The sequence below is a fragment of the Schistocerca piceifrons genome, chromosome 7, assembly GCF_021461385.2.
Source record: "Schistocerca piceifrons isolate TAMUIC-IGC-003096 chromosome 7, iqSchPice1.1, whole genome shotgun sequence".
Taxonomy (NCBI): Eukaryota; Metazoa; Arthropoda; class Insecta; order Orthoptera; family Acrididae; genus Schistocerca; species Schistocerca piceifrons.
The window spans coordinates 95103798-95120482 of NC_060144.1; the positions used below are offsets into that span (position 1 = coordinate 95103798).

The 16685-nt window shown below is 42.2% G+C and overlaps 1 protein-coding gene across 1 annotated transcript in view; it reads right to left on the reverse strand.

The window, feature by feature from the left end:
• Positions 1–1725: 1725 nt before the first annotated feature.
• Positions 1726–16685, reverse strand: part of LOC124805299 (myogenesis-regulating glycosidase-like) — a 78926-nt gene continuing 63966 nt past the window's right edge. Inside the window, exons 4-5 of the mRNA XM_047265813.1 lie at positions 10148–10304; positions 1726–1947 (exon numbers count right to left, since the gene is read on the reverse strand). Of these exons, the coding sequence (XP_047121769.1) occupies positions 1748–1947; positions 10148–10304 (357 nt within the window). The 3' untranslated portion in view covers positions 1726–1747. The remainder of the gene's footprint in view (positions 1948–10147; positions 10305–16685) is intronic.

The window sequence follows — 16685 nt, forward strand, 5'->3', positions numbered from 1 at the left end:
GGATACAACCTTAAAGCCAGAAAATGAGAGTCTTGCCACTCCGCCAGTAACACAACTCAGCTTGTGGTCGCCCGGTCGGGGCTGAGTTCCTGCATCTGAGTCTGCGCGTTAGGCCGCCAGTCTGCTCGAGTTGCTCGGGCAACGGTCATTGGCGGTTGGATCGGTCGGTTGGTCGGTCGCGCACTGAGACACGAGATGACGTGTCCGCCTTGAGCGTCGGCGCATGTGAGGTCCCCACGTGAGTCCAGTGGGCAGCGCCGTATAGAAAGGGGTAGTGGCTTCGCGGTTCACATGAGAGCAACAGGAGTGAAACATCGAGCTGGCCGGGGCGAGCTGCGACGCCGTGAGACGGGAGATCGGCGCGCCTTCCTGCGTTCGTTGAAGCGGCTGTCAGCGCACGGCTCGGGAGAGCGTTGGGGGTGCTGCGCCAGGTCTTCGCCAGAAATCGCAGTTTATTAGAAATTAAGTGATTGGAGACATGTTGTTTCATTTACTTGTTAAAGTCTACTTGTTTTCTTGGTGAGGTCACCAGCCGCTTTGTTTTGGGGTCGTCCCACCATTCGTCTCCGTTTGCCCACCCGCGGGAAGGTGGTTATTTACGAATTGGGTGGTCCGTTTTTCCCTTGTGGAGTAGGACCGGGTTAGAGCAATCTGCGATTCGGGTTGTTCAGTAATGTCCCTGCCGGTCTGCCGTACGTTAATAGCTGCCTCTGTCATATTTGTCGGATTCGGTGTTAACGAATTTATTGCTTAAGGTGTAAAGGCCGAATTCCTGAAATATGTTTTTATCTTGCCTATCATCTTGGGAGGCGTTATATGTGTAATCTAGAGCTTGTTTGTACATTTTATGTAATACTGCATACCATTGGTTTTTATTTAAATGGTCATTTTAGTATATAAAGTTGCCACCCTTCTGCCATAAGAGTTTTCTTTTAAAAACAAGTTGCACTTTCGGTGCAAGTAATTTTGTTTTTTAAACGTGAGTGTTTTGTAGCATTTCCATCCCTTCTACGGGGTGCATAGTTTATGTGTTTGTGTGAGTTGTTAAAATTTTTAGTTTAAAGTAATCTGGTGTGTTGCAGATTTGCACCAGTGTAGTCTTTCAGAGGTTGTTGTGAGCGGTCGTGACTACGGCCGTGTTAAAAGAGAGCGGCAAGCTTCTCAGCTCGAAAGCTAATACTGTCAAAAAAAAAATTGTTATTTCTGCCTCTGAAGAAATTGTAACTTGATATTTAGAGGGTGCCTTCTTATTATAATTTTTAAATCTGTTTTAAGGAAAGGGTTCTTAGGAATAAAATTTCTATTTGTTGAAAGAAATTTGTTTTCATCAGTTACCTACTGGCAACTACTTCCACGCTCACATAGTGTGATTAAATGTGTTAATGTTCTTGATGAATCGCTAGTAACTAAAGTAAGTTCTTTAAGAAAAGATTTTGAAAGTAAACCCAAGGTTCAAGACTCTGTCTTCACACCTTTATTCTGGCAGTCATCCGTTTGAGACGTCTGCAATGTATGATACACAGGACCAGGATACTGCAATTGATTCTAAGATGGCACATAAAAATACTTACGGAACCATTTCTCTCTCCTTGTGATAGGTATCCTCTGAACCTAGTACTGAAAGATTCCATATGTGAAAAATAAATGTTTCCGAAGGAATTATTCAGATGTTACGATATTTTTGTAGACTTTTTGAAGTATTATATTTCATAGTGACTACTCAGTACACATTGATGTTGCGCGAGTCCTATGAAGAGTCTACCCTGGTGAAGTAGGGCAGAGTGTCCAGTGGCGCCGGGTAGCTGTAGAGCCAGGTGGGGCCCTGTATGACGGGGTGATCCGGGTCCGCCTCGTCCCTCCAGCTGCCCCTGGGCAGGTAGATGTCACGGTTGACGGCGCCCTCCTTCAGCACTGGCGCCACCAGAGTATCCTCACCCAGCAGGTACTCTGCACACACACCAAGCACCCAAGTCACTTTCGTCCACAATATTATAACTACCATACTACAGTATTTGAAGATTATAGCCTCGTTGAATTTTTTTACACTACTGGCCATTAAAATTGCTACACCAAGAAGAAATGCAGATGATAAAAGGGTATTCATTGGGCAAATATATTATACTAGAACTAACATGTGATTACATTTTCACGCAATTTGGGTGCATAGATCCTGAGAAATCAGTACCCAGAACAACCACCTCTAGCCGGAATAACGGCCTTTATACGCCTGGGCATTGAGTCGAACACAGCTTGGATGGCGTGTACAGTTACAGCTGCCCATGCAGCTTCAACACGATATCACAGTTCATCAAGAGTAGTGACTGGCGTATTGTGACGAGCCAGTTGCTCGGCCACCATTGACCAGACGTTTTCAGTTGGTGAGAGATCTGGAGAATGTGCTGGCCAGGGCAGCAGTCGAACATTTTCTGTATCCAGAAAGGCCCGTACAGAACCTACAAACTGCGGTCGTGCATTATCCTGCTGAAATGTGGGGTTTCGCAGGGATCAAATGAAGGGTAGAGCCACGGGTCGCAACACATCTGAAATGTAACGTCCACTGTTCAAAGGAGACTGAGACGTGTAACCAATGGCACCCTATACCATCACGCCGGATGATACACCAGTATAGCGATGACGAATATACGCTTCCAATGTGCGTTCACCGCGATGTCGCCACATACGGATGCGACCATCATGATACTGTAAATCGAACCTGGATACATCCTAAAAAATGATGTTTCGCCATTCGTGCACCCAGGTTCGTCGTTGAGTACACCATCGCAGGCGCTCCTGTCTGTGATGCAACGTCACGGGCAACCGCAGCCATGGTCTCCGAGCTGATAGTCCGTGCTGCTGCAAACGTCGTCGAACCGTTCGTGCAGATGGTTGTTGACTTGCAAACGTCCCCATCTGTTGACTCAGGGATCGAGACGTGGCTGCACGATCCGTTACAGCCATGCGGATAAGATGCCTGTCATCTCGACTGCTAGTGATACGAGGCCGTTGGGATCCAGCACGGCGTTCCGTATTACCGTTTCACGAGGCAACGCCGGTCAACTGCTGTTTGTGTATGAGAAATCAGTTGGAAACTTTCCTCATGTCAGCACGTTGTAGGTGTCGCCACCGGCGCCAACCTTGTGTGAATGCTCTGAAAAGCTAATCATTTGCGTATCACAGCATCTTCTTCTTGTCGGTTAAATTTCGCGTCTGTGGCACGTCATCTTCGTGGTGTAGCAATTTTAGTGGCCAGTAGTGTACATGACATCATGTTCCCCATCCACTGTACTGTTTATTACAATTTCCACGACTGCAATGTCAGCCTTGACTCGTTTTCAGTTGTCACCTGCAAATCACTATATACACTACAGTTAGATATTCTACTGGCAAAATGCATAGGCATTTCACACTACATCCTTGAGAAGTATGGTTTGTGAATTAACAAACGTTTCTGACATGCTGAAGAAAACAGCTGTTGTCAGCATTAATAGAATGGGTAAAATGAATGTGAGCGTCCATGGCTCACGACAAAACTATTCATCTTGGTGCATAAGATATATAAGATAGGCGAAATACACTCAGATTTCAGGAAAAATGTAATAATTTCAATTTCAGAAAACGTAGATGATGTGAATATTATCAAACCATCACTTTAATAAGTCATTCTTGGAAAATATAGGCACGACTTATGTACAGAGGAATATAAAAGTTGGTAAAATCCGATATCAGGAAAGACCACTTTCGGTTCTGGAGAAATGTGGAAATACGCAAGGCGATACTGACCCAAAGATTTATCTTATACATTTTCTGTTGTTCAGAGTCAGTTGCCGCTTTTCGAGCCATACAGATATCTTGTCTGAATCAGTTTGTAAATACTATTGATCTTCTGATGAGATTTATTAGACGGTAAACGACAGCATCATCTGCACACAGTCTAAGAGGGTTGTACTGAATCTGATTAGGGAAAAAGACCATCCATTAAAACTGACAACCTTCGATAGATGAGTCTTGAAGCACCCAGATTTTATAAGTTTCCCACATTAGGTATATAACGCATACAATAGTTGTCATAGTTAGGTATTTCATTCAGAAATTTGTTGGAAAGTTATAATTTGAACGAAACTAAATTGCAACTTTGGTATAAGTGCTTAATTATTTTCTAATTAAAATAAGAAATGTACACGTCTGTTCCAGAAATGTGTTGGTGTTGTGGTTATAACTTTCCAACAAATTTCTGAATGAAATACCTAACTATGACAACTACTGTATGCGTTGTATACCTAATGTGGGAAACTTATAAAATCTGGGTGCTTCAAGACTCATCTGTCGCAGGTTATCAGTTTTAATGGCGGGTCTTGGTGTTCATTTTAATACTGTACTTTAATCTATAGCCATTCTCGATATGTTCAAAGCACCTTTCCTGTATAGTCACTTCCATTCAGTACTCTCGCGTTTTTGGTAATTAGCCACTGATAGGTTTGGATGTTCACACGCCTACGATATCTCTGGCACTTTAAACACCATTATCGCAAATTCGACAGTTATCAAAATCACTCAATGAAGTGTGTCGGTGAAAATTGGTATACAATAAAAGTTATTTCATGCGGCATTGTATGTATTTGCACGTTTTGAAATTAAATAAATATTGTCTTTTAGAATGCACAGATGCAGAAATGAACTTTCCTCACAACATTGTAATGGCGACATCTGAGTGCATGAGGTCAATGTTGTGCAGTGCGCGAAATAGTATTTTCAGTCTTTCAGATGTAGTGGGACGATGGAAATTAAGAAATTAATAAAAGTTCTTCAGACATAACTTCTGTCTAACGAAAGACACTGCCTGACTAGAAAACTGAAACTCGCTGAAGATATGGTCACATGTCGATGTAACGTAAGCGTGGGTTTTTGTAGATGATTAGAGTTGCAATTATCTGTGATCAGTAGAATGGCCACCAGAGGGCATCAGTGTCGTTCGTGTTTAGTGCTGCTAACGTGTGTGGTAGGGACTGGATTGTTTGAGGGAAGAGACCAAACAGCAAGGTCATCGGTCTCATCGGATTAGGGAAGGACGGGGAAGGAAGTCGGCCGTGCCCTTTCAAAGGAACCATCCCACCATTTGCCTGGAGCGATTTAGGGAAATCACGGAAAACCTAAATCAGGATGGCCGGACGCGGGATTGAACCGTCGTCCTCCCGAATGCGAGTCCAGTGTGCTAACCACTGCGCCACCTCGTTCGGTGTGTGGTTGGATATATACAGTAATGGCGTGAACAGCGCCTGATGTTGAGCGGTCGTTGCGAAGGAGATTAGATGCCTCCTACCTGTGAGGCAGCGTTATGAGGACCTCACAGAATTTGAAAGGGGCATCATCGTGGATCTCCATTTGCCAAGCTGGTAGAATCGTGCAATATCCAGCTTTGCGGGGCTACCGGATGTGACAGTGGTCCGGTGTTGGACTTCATGGAAACGTGAGGGCAACCATACTCCAAGCACATCGAAACCATATCACATATGCGCCTGCCATCTGAGGATATGTACTGGACCCCACGTAACACTCTGTGTTATCGCGCACCTTTCGCTGGAGACTAGCAGTTGCCAGACTAAGAAATTACCGACCCATGCGTAGGTTGCCGTAACATCACAACACCGAACGGCTGCTTTAGGAGTGGTTCTGTGACTGGGAAGCATGGACTGCTGGTGAACGGCGTCGAGTTGTGTTCAGCGATGCATTGTGGCTCTACACCACCCTGGATGACCATCGACGGCGAGCATGGCGCGAAAGTGGTACCATTTTGCAGTATTTTGGGGAGGTACAGTGGTGTTAGCTCCTTCCGATAGGGAGGTATCGGGTATGTGACAGGTAATAATTAAGAGAAATACGATGACACAACGGTAAGTCGCTTACATCCTGCGTCCTCATGTGTTGACTCTCATGCGACTGTATTCTGTGCCTTGTTTTAGTAGGACATTGCTCGTCCAGACATACCATGTCTCTCAACGAACTGTCCGCACGATGTTGAAGTACTCCCGTGGCCAAGAAGACCCCGAGATTTGTTCCCAACGGAACGTGTATGGGACCAGCTCGCACATCACTCCATCCCATGCCAGTGTCCACATTGTCGAGGACCATTTATAACAGTTGTGGGCCGCCTTGCCTACGGAGAGGATTCGACAGCTTCACAGCGTTCTTCTCCATTGGATCAGCGCATGCATCCAGATCAAAGGGGATGCTATCTCATACTGGTAAGTATGCCCCTGCTGCCACGTTCTCTGTGAATTTCATTCGATTTTTTCAATCGCCGAAATAACATCACATACCCTCTCAGTCCGTGAAGCTTCATTTTGTTTCCTCCTCCCCTTCTAAATGGGGCACTTTTTTTATCAAGTAACATATCGCACTGTCTGAAGCGGCAGCAGGAATTTTGACTCGAATGTGGATTTTCTATTCTCTGTGAGCAATTATCTTACTGTCTTGCTCTTCAATCACAACTGCTCTCCTGATTATAGTTTAAATGGAGTCGAAGTACCCTTTCACACGGTGCACCCCAGCGTTACTTAAAATTTTTCGGAGGTTTCTCAGAGACAATTTCTGAGGATTTTGGTCTCAAGAGGGCGTGGTCTCTGGGCGCTCGTTACAGACTACTGATGTACCTACGATTTATGCAGTTTGTTACACCGATTACCGTTGTTTCCGTGAAAATTCTTTCACGACAGTGAAAACGTCAGTTATATGCAGCCACCGAAACGCATTACGTCAAACACAGAGTAAAGCAACAACCCTCAGATGCAAAAGTCATCTGACGTTAGGGTGGTCACAGCGGGAACAGCTCGGCATTCCATCGTTGCGCCACTCTTCCATTGCATTCAGTGAACTCTTACACGTGGTGCACATCTACCAACTCTCTGTAAGTAAAGCTACCCGTACTACTGAATATTACTGTTAACGTACAACTATCACTGGATCACTGGCGGGAAAAAAGCCGTGACAGAACCGAGCAGTACTGAGCATAAGCCTGAGGACAGAGAGTGAAGAGGGCGCTACTACTGTTCTTAACAGCGGGGACCTTGAGTGAATCGAACAAGTTTTTTTGCAAACAAGCCACACAGCACATGTCGTCGACATCTCCACTGTTGTGCAGGAAAGTAGAAACTATTTTTTCTTACTTTTGCTAAAACTGTATACTCATTATATACTAAGATGGTATCTGTTCTTTCGGACATGTCCAAAAGAACAGATACCATCGGTGACCACGCAGCTCGTTAGAATGAAATTACAATGAAATGAACACCCTTAGCTGCTTACAGATGAAAATGTGTGTCCCGACCGGGACTCGAACCCGGGATCTCCTTCTTACATGGCAGACGCTCTATCCATCTGAGCCACCGAGGACACTGAGGATAGCACGACTGCAGGGATTTATCTCCGGCACGCTTCCCGCGAAACCCACATTCTCAACGTATTGTCCCGCGCTACATTAGTATGGACATAGTTAAGGCTCACCGGCCACTTGACCATCTTCTTCTTCTGTGCGAATGCACAAACAGTGCCCGAACACTTACGGGAATCGGCAACGCGCCACGAGTAATGAGTATAATGAGCGGGGGCACTACGAATGTAGTGCGGGACAATACGTTGAGAATGTGGGTTTCGCGGGAGGCATGCCAGAGATAAATCCCTGCAGTCGCGCTACCCTCTGTGTCCTCGGTGGCTCAGATTGATATTGTGTCTGCCATGTAAGCAGGACATCCCGGGTTCGAGTCCCCGTCGGAGCACACATTTTCATCTGTCCCCGTTGACGTATGTCAACGCCTGTAAGCAGCTAAGGGTGTTCATTTCATTGTAATTGTATACTCATTATTGTGGTTTCGGCCACCATCCTGTCGACCGCACTTTCAAACACGCGCGCCTCCAATTACACCGCCGTGTTTTATACAATCGCCGCAGCGGCACCAGGGCGTTGCCACGAAGGATTACGCTACTGCCAATGAGATTCAAACATCCCATGCAGCAATTCAAGTCATCCTTGGCCTGCCTAGTGTCAAAGTCACGCCTATCGGGGTTAGCTCAGCGAGCAAGGCTGCACAGCAGGTTTATACAATCACTGACCTACCTGTGACGTTGCAGGCAGTAAAGGGTTTTAGCCATGAGTAGCCATTAGAACTAAGTAGAGTACCAATAGAATAGAAATTGCCCATTGTTAAACCGTACTGTAGCTCACTTGTAATAACTGTAGTTAGCTGCTAGCAATAATGAGATTGCAACATCCTAGGACCCACTAATCATTTAAGGTGGTGGGTTGCATATATATATATTATAAAGATGATGAATAAGGAATTTTTTATTAAAAAAATCCCCTCTCCGGAGCTCCAGCGGCGGGTGTATTTAATTTCGAACATTCGTGCACTGAGCCCATTTTGTGCCAGCTGAATAATATTTATAGACTTTCATAGTGGCCAGGGCACGACACCTTCTGAAGAGACATTGTGTTGAAGAGTGACAGATTTATAAATCTTTTGTAACTGTATATATTTCTACATTTAAATCTACTGTTAGCAACTGACGCAGCTAATACCGCAGCAAAGTTGTGTATTATTTTTACCATTTGATACTAGATGTAGAATAAAATGATATCTAAATTTTCTTTATTTAAAAGTCGTCTAGATCGCAGCCGATGTTAACTTCTCATCGATTTCGGGCTTTTAATTACGGGCCATCATCAGAGACAGCACTGTAATAACCAAAGTAACAGTGCTGTATTACAGAGAGAAGTGAGTGTTGTAACAGTATATTCTAAATAACTTTGACAACTGACAGACATATCAACCTGGATGTCTGCATGTAAACGAGGTCTTAATACGTTATTACAGGCACCAAGAGATGAAGCACGTATACAACGATGTATTTAGACCTTCCTAGTGTTTATTGAAAACTTTAAGTTAGTGACTACTTATATAAATAAGTCAGTATGTATAATCTTCGTATTAATACGCCAAACATTTGGTTTCATTACCAATAAATGGCAGTAGCTATAGACCTAACGATCTTATAGTGCTAATTATTTCATCCAGTTGGACCTCAGTTAGCGAATTACACTAGACTGTCATGCTTTTTATGAGACTGGCAGTAACATAGACTATGAACCATAATTCGATTCTTGATTACTTAAATTTAAAATATAAATACTTAAGCATGAAGATTCAAATGATATTAAATCGTTCCCCATTGGCTGATGGCGATGCCTTGAGCTCTGGGGTGCGCTCTCTCTACTCTGTACAACTCGTGGCTGCTTAGCCATCAGCATCAGTTACAGTGCTTTTGCGAAAATGTGGTATGCGATACACGTTTCTCGTTTCATCATTTTTTGGGGGTAGTCAGGGAGAAAAAGTGTTATAAAGGATTGAAATTATGTGCAGAGGCTGTTGCAAGTCTCTAAGTGCTATCTTTCTCAAATATTGGAAGACTGGCATTCACACTACGTGGGCTGAACTGTTTCTTCAGCCCCATTCGCACCCTTTTGACACGAAGGCGGTTCTTACCCACATAGCGATTCTTTCCAGACAGTAAGTGATATGTGAAGTTTGGTTGAATTCGGTCCAGAGGTTTAACAGGAGATGTGGAAGATATATACATACATTCCATGCCAAGTTGCTTACTAATGGATGAAGAAAAAATTATGTATATCAGTAATACTGTAAAATCTCAAGTAATAAAAAGTATGTTATTTCCTAATTCATGTGTCATGTTTTTATACAAAATTTTAATTCACCATGAATAGTCACACTTTTGATGTGATTAATAATTAAGACTATAACGATGTTATATTTGTTAAGGAAATATTAAATACTATATCAATTAACATTTCCATTTATTAATAAGTACGAAAACTAAATTAAGTAGAAGAGTTGCTACTAGCGATTTACTAGTGTTTTAAGCTGCGCACTTACCTACTGTGATGATAAACTAAAAATGTTTAGTGTTTAACAGAGCTCGAAAATATTCTAATATTCGAAGCCGACTTTTTTTCATTGCGTTGTACTGATTTAGGAAATTCAGCTTTAAATGCTGTAATTGTGAAGAAAATCGAAGAAGGGCAGTCGGTGAGATCGCCCTTGTAAGACAAGACCTGCGAGCGCGCTGGACATGCCGGTACCTGAGTCGATGGTCTGCGCGACGGTGTCGGCGGGGTCGACCCACCAGATCGGGGGATTCACCGGCACCCCCTCGCTGACCGCGCGCCGCATGGCGGCCAAGATGGCGTCCGCGTACTGTGCGTGCAGCGCCGTGTAGCGCCGGCTGATCTCCACCGTCTGCAACGTAGCCGCACCAAAACGTGACGTCAGCAGCCTCGCAAAAGAGACCGAGGGACGTATAAAACAAGAGGGCTAAAAATACGTCCACAAGGTGCATAACCTCCAATATACATAGCTAACGAGTCCAGATTACTCGAGCAAAATAACATTAATGTTACTTAAAATCCGTCTTGATTGCAAATTTTTTATTCATATGACCGGTTCGGTTCATTCAGAATCATCTTCATATCTCATATTTCAGTTACAGGAGTAACCCGTCCAAATCCAGCAACTTTCACATGCTACGTCACATGTGACCGTCAGTGAATTTCTCACTGCAGAGAAAGAAACACTTATGCAAAGTCTATGGAGCATCTGCTATCGACAGAAGTACAGTTAGTCGCTGGCACAGAGGATAAGGTCATCAGAAGCCGGTTCGACCGAACTCCACGATTTGCAGCGGTCGGGAAGACCATCCACGTCTGTCACACCTGACATGTTGCAGCGAGCTGATATTCGCGAGGACAGACGCATTACGACTCGGCAGTTGGTGCTGCATCTGTCAATCAGCAAAGGAAGTTCACACAGTGAAGCACTGGCTCCGCCACCAGGACAAGGATTGGTATCGACAGGGCATAGACGCCCTCGTTTCACACTGGAGGAAGGCCACACAACAGGAAAAATGGGGTGTGTAGATAAAACACCATTCTTTCATGTGTGTAATTCTCATTAAATTCTCATTAAAGAATTGTTGAAGAAAAAAATGCAGTGCGTTACTTTCTGGGCAACCCTCGTACAATCATTGTCGTGAGCCCTGAGCTCCGTATTTGCAGAGGAAGTCTTGCATACTCTCGCACAAGCTATTACATGCAGGCTGCGCGGGATTAGCCGAGCGGTCTAACGCGCTGCAATCATTGACTATGCGGCTGGTACCGGCAGAGGTTCGAGTCCTCCCTCGGGCATGGGTGTGTGTGTTTGTCCTTAGGATAATTTAGGTTAAGTAGTGTGTAAGTTTAGGGACTGATGACCTAAGCAGTTAAGTCCCATAAGATTTCACATGCATTTGAACATTTATTATATGCAGTGCCCCTAAATTTCTCTCAGAAGAGTCAAACGAGGAGCACAAATCTCATTCAATCTGTCTATGAGAGAGTTGTAATCACCACTAACTACACTCATGCTCGTAAATTAAGGATAATTGCAGAATGTGGTGCCACACAACGTGGCACTACACAAAACTGGCTTTAACGGCATAGACACATAGTGAATATAGATGACACAGATATGTAAGTCCACGGTACTGGTGATAAGTTGAATAAAACCGTCCCGAAACACATGTGCTACAAAACGCCACTGTTTCCTGCGCATGTACCCCAACATCAGTATCGGATATGATCACCATGTACAGGTACACAGGCCGCACAAACGGTTTGGCATATTCTGGATCAGGTGGTCGAGCAGCTGCTGGGGTATAGTCTCTCATTCTTGCACCAGTGCTTGTCGGAGCTCCTGCAGTTTCCTAGGGGTGTGAAGATGTGAAGCGATTCGTCAACTGAGAGCATCCCAGACATGCTCGATGGGGTTTAGGTCTGGAGAATAGGCAGGCCACTCCATTCGCCTGATACCTTGTGTTTCAAGGTACCCCTCCACTATGGCAGCTCAGTGGGGCTGTGCGTTATCATCCATCAGGAGGAAGGTGGGACCCACTGCACCCCTGAAAAGGTGCACATACTGGTGCAAAGTGACATCCTGATACACCTGACCTGTTACAGTTCCTCTGTCAAAGACACCCAGAGGTGTACATGGACCAATTATAATCCCATCCCACACCATCGAACCATGACCTCCATACAGGACATTAAGGGGTTGGTATCTGGTTTATGGTTCACTCCAGATGAAAACCCAGCTAGAATCACTGTTCAGACTATACATGGACTCATCTGTAAATGTAACCTGAGACCACTGTTCCAATGACCATGTACTATGTTCTTGACACCAGGCTTTATGGACTCTCCTGTGACCAGGGGTCAGTAGAATGCACCTTGCAGGTCTCCAGGCGAATTAACTATGTGTGTTCAGTCGTCTGTAGACTGTGTGTCTGGACACAACTGTTCCAGTGGCCATGGTAAAGTCCCAGGGAAGGCTACCTGCAGTACTCCATGGCTGTCGGGCACTGATGGTGAGATATCGGTCTTCTTGTGGACGTCCCGTACTGTATGGCCTGGACACGTTTCCTGTCTGCTGTAATTGTTGCCATAATCTTGAGATCACACTCTGTAGCACACGGAGAGCCCGTGCTACGACCTTCTGTGTGACCAGTCGCCCTAGTATTCTACCACTCATAACGTCATCAATATGTGTTCTTTGAAATATTTTCAACACACTGTCACCATTAGCACGTCTGAAAACGTCTGCACACTTACTCGCTGCACCGTACTCTGACATACACCAACACACCTCTGCATATGTGGACTGCTGCAAGCATCACCGTGCGACGACTGCAGGTCAAATGCACCGCATGGTCATACTCTGAGGTGATTTAAACCCGCGAACCGCCCACCAGAGCGTTGTTTCACCATTTATCAGCATTATCCTTAATTTATGAGCATGAGTGTATTTTGATCACTCGATAAAGAAATTACAGCATAGGTACAAGTACTCCACATGGGTTCACTGCTTCAGAAAAATGAGGACAGAGGGGAAGAAAACTTTATTTTTACACAATACTGCCGACGCAGATTCTCAGGGGACTAACCTACTCGGACAGCTGCAAATGTTAGCACGCCACTTCCGAATTCATGGAAGTGCGCCCGCCCTGGATAGAATTGGCCCAACACACTAACGATGCCAGTGTTCTGGCTAGCCTGCATGTGGTCTCCAGCTGGTGAATAAATGAATAACGGGCTGATACCTACGTCCCCGCCTCAGTTACATGATTCACACTTTCACATGGGATAAGACGAGATGCAGACAGTTGGAGTGCATATAATCAACTTGGGGGGGAGGGGTGTAGGAAGAAGGGTGGCGATAGGAATAGCGGCTAGTCACCATGTTGCAGTCGTGTAAATGCAATGGAACCGTCCTTAGCTTAAAATTATAAACCCAAATGTTGAGCTTAGAGTAAATTAAAAATTTGTAAGTTTATTTGTGAATGACACATTCCTCCATTTCTACAGTTGCCGATTTTCTTCTTGTGAATTTAATTATTAATCGTCTTGACTAAGTAATTTTTGTTGACTTCATCAGTTAACGTTTCAACTACTTCTTCTAAACACCATCAATGATGCCCATGATTAAGTAATATTCAAAACGAATTTCTTGCATACACAAAAATTATTGTGCATGTATATTTAAAGATGTATGTTACATGTTAATATAGTAGCCATACGCTCTTTACTGCTTATAAACCACAATAAATGATTAAATATTTGCATGCACAAAAGAAATAAGAAAGCAAAGTATTTTCTACATCTCTTCAATAACATGTGAGGCATATATAACAGTCATAATATACATAATATACATGGATAATTTAAACAAATAATTCACTAGCGTAATCGTTAATATTGGCATGAAGGAAGATATATTCATGGTACCTGTTCTTTCAGACGTGTCTGACAGGCAAGGGGTGCTACACCAGTAGTGTGTCGATAAGTCGAGAATTTTGGTATGACAGGAAGCGTGATAGGGCAGTCCGAGCACATGCGATGACCACTGTGTCCGGATGGCGCAGGGGTTAGCGCGTGTGCCTAGTATGTAGGAATCCTGTCTTTGAATCTCAATGTGGCACAAATTTTCAACTTTCCCGCTTGATTTAAAGTGATGCTCACTCGCAGCCAATGTCTGTCATTCCTTTGTGTCTCAATAAAGGAATATATTTTCTCAGTTACAAATTCTGATACATGCATTATATTTTCATTTTTTCAGATGTTATTAATATTGTATTCAATTCTTATCTAAATCAACTGCAGTATTCCGTTTCATTTTCAACATAATAATCGCAAGAGCTCGTGATAATCCGAGAATAATGTCCTTTCATACCACATTCATTGCAAACATTTTTATAATGTTTCCAGCGTTAGTACCTATTTTATTATGAAGACAGCTATTACGGTTAAAGAGGATTCAAGGTATACAAGGATGCACCTAAGCAATAAAATGAACAGGAAAATCCACATATTAAAAATAGCTAAGAGAGTCAAAAGCAGGCTCATCATCATTAAGAGGTTAGCTAGGAAGAAATGAAGCTGTTCACTCCCATCTTAAATTACATCTATCAGATACATTACAAATTTCAAATGTTAAATAAAACAATGCTTATGATTACAGGAGTACGAAAAACAACGTCAAGTTTTTTCTTGTAGATCGGTACAAATAACGTCTCTGTATTTTGATAGTCTCTTTTACAATATGAAAACTTATCCAAATGTTACTAGGAGGGTTGTACAAGGTATGTGAATCACAAAAGAGCTACAAATTTTACTGTATATATGGTGGTATGAGTGTGTGTGTGTGTGTGTGTGTGTGTGTGTGTGTGTGTGTGTGTGTGTACTCATTGCCACTGGTTAGGAGCATTGCTCATTTTCAAGCTGTACCTAAATATATTCAAGCTATTATCAGTGCCAGTACATTTATATATGAATGTGTAATATTTGGTTGCATTACAATTTTTTACTTACGCAATAAAATCATATTAGACCAGTTGCAAATAATATAAATATTCCAGCACACTCACATAATAAAAAATTAATTAAACTGTTTAACCCAAATTCAACATATACCAAGAAATACACTCTTAAAAATGATATGGGTTCAAATTACTTAGATAAAACACTCACAAATAGCAGTAAATAGAAAATTCATCTCATTGTACGTCACTAATCTACACACAAATGTGCTACTTATTGAAACCAAAATTAGCCAACCATAAATATATGGATTAATCATTCTCCTTCAAAGAGTGCTTCCACACAATTATTCCGCTTTTCAAGGAGTGAGATATAAGCAAAATGATGGGCAGGTCATAGGAAGTTGCCTTCCAAGAACCCTGGAAAATATTTTCTTAGAAAATAAATTTAGAGTAGATCCAATGAGTTGATAAAGTCACTTATAATCGATGTTATTTTCATGATATCCTCCTTCTCTGTAATGGAAATAGTGACGAAATTAACGAATTACATCAACAATTGAATACAATGCATAGCTGCATCAAATTTACCATCGAATATGAAATAGACAAAAGCGTATGAACTTAGATGTAAAAATAGCTAATGATAATGGAATCATAAATTTTACATATTTCGTAAGACAACCACAAGTGACTCTATAATACTTAACTCATGATGTCACAATCACATAAAACATAGTATTTCACACTATTTAAGACCGTCTGATCAGAGCTCACCTCGCTAAACAAAATATGAAGACCGGAATTAGATCAATTAAAACTTTAGCAGCAAAAAATGGCGCAGTTCAAATGTTGTCGATACAATATATCGAAAAAAAATTAGGAAGACATGTGCAAACGGAATTGAGGAAATAACATTAACGAAAGGAGAAAGAAAATCCGTTACATTATCATGTATGGGTAAGACTTCTCAAAGAATAAGTAGTACCTTTCGTACTAATAATGTTAAACTTAGCTTCTGCACAGAGAATAAGCTAGGAATGAAGATAATGCAAGAACAGACAATCCCCACAGAATCAGGAATATTAATTAAGTGCAGTGGCTGTGACACTTTCTATATCGGACGCAAATTTATAATAAGATACAAAGAACTTATAAACAAAAGTGAAAGCAGCCTGTCCACATTTAGTATGCATCTTCAAGTAAATCAACACTCTATACTAAATAGAAGCATTAACCTTTCATTTCTTCATGCAGCTGAAAAAGAAAGCTGGATGAGCATCGTGCAGGAAATGCAAGTCTACTCATATTTAATAAAATGAGAAAGCCGACAAATGTCCTAAATAAACAAACAGAACTCAGAGATAAAAACTGTTTTGAGAACTTCGACAAAACTCTTGTGAGACAAAGATAATTCAGAACAAAAGATATCGCAAATTTTAATCAAAGGTAAAAATTTAAAACATATCCTGTCTGTGACGAGTCAATCGGTAATGTTATAACCATGCACAAATATAACAAAACAAACGTACATCATATTTGAAAAATAGCGTTTGTGATCTTATTGCTTAGAACTAAGTAAAATATTATAATACAACCAAATATTACACACACACACACACACACACACACACACATATATATATATATATATATATATATATATATATATATATATATATATATATATATATATATACTGGAAATTGAAATAAGAACACCGTGAATTCATTGTCCCAGGAAGGGGAAACTTTATTGACACATTCCTGGGG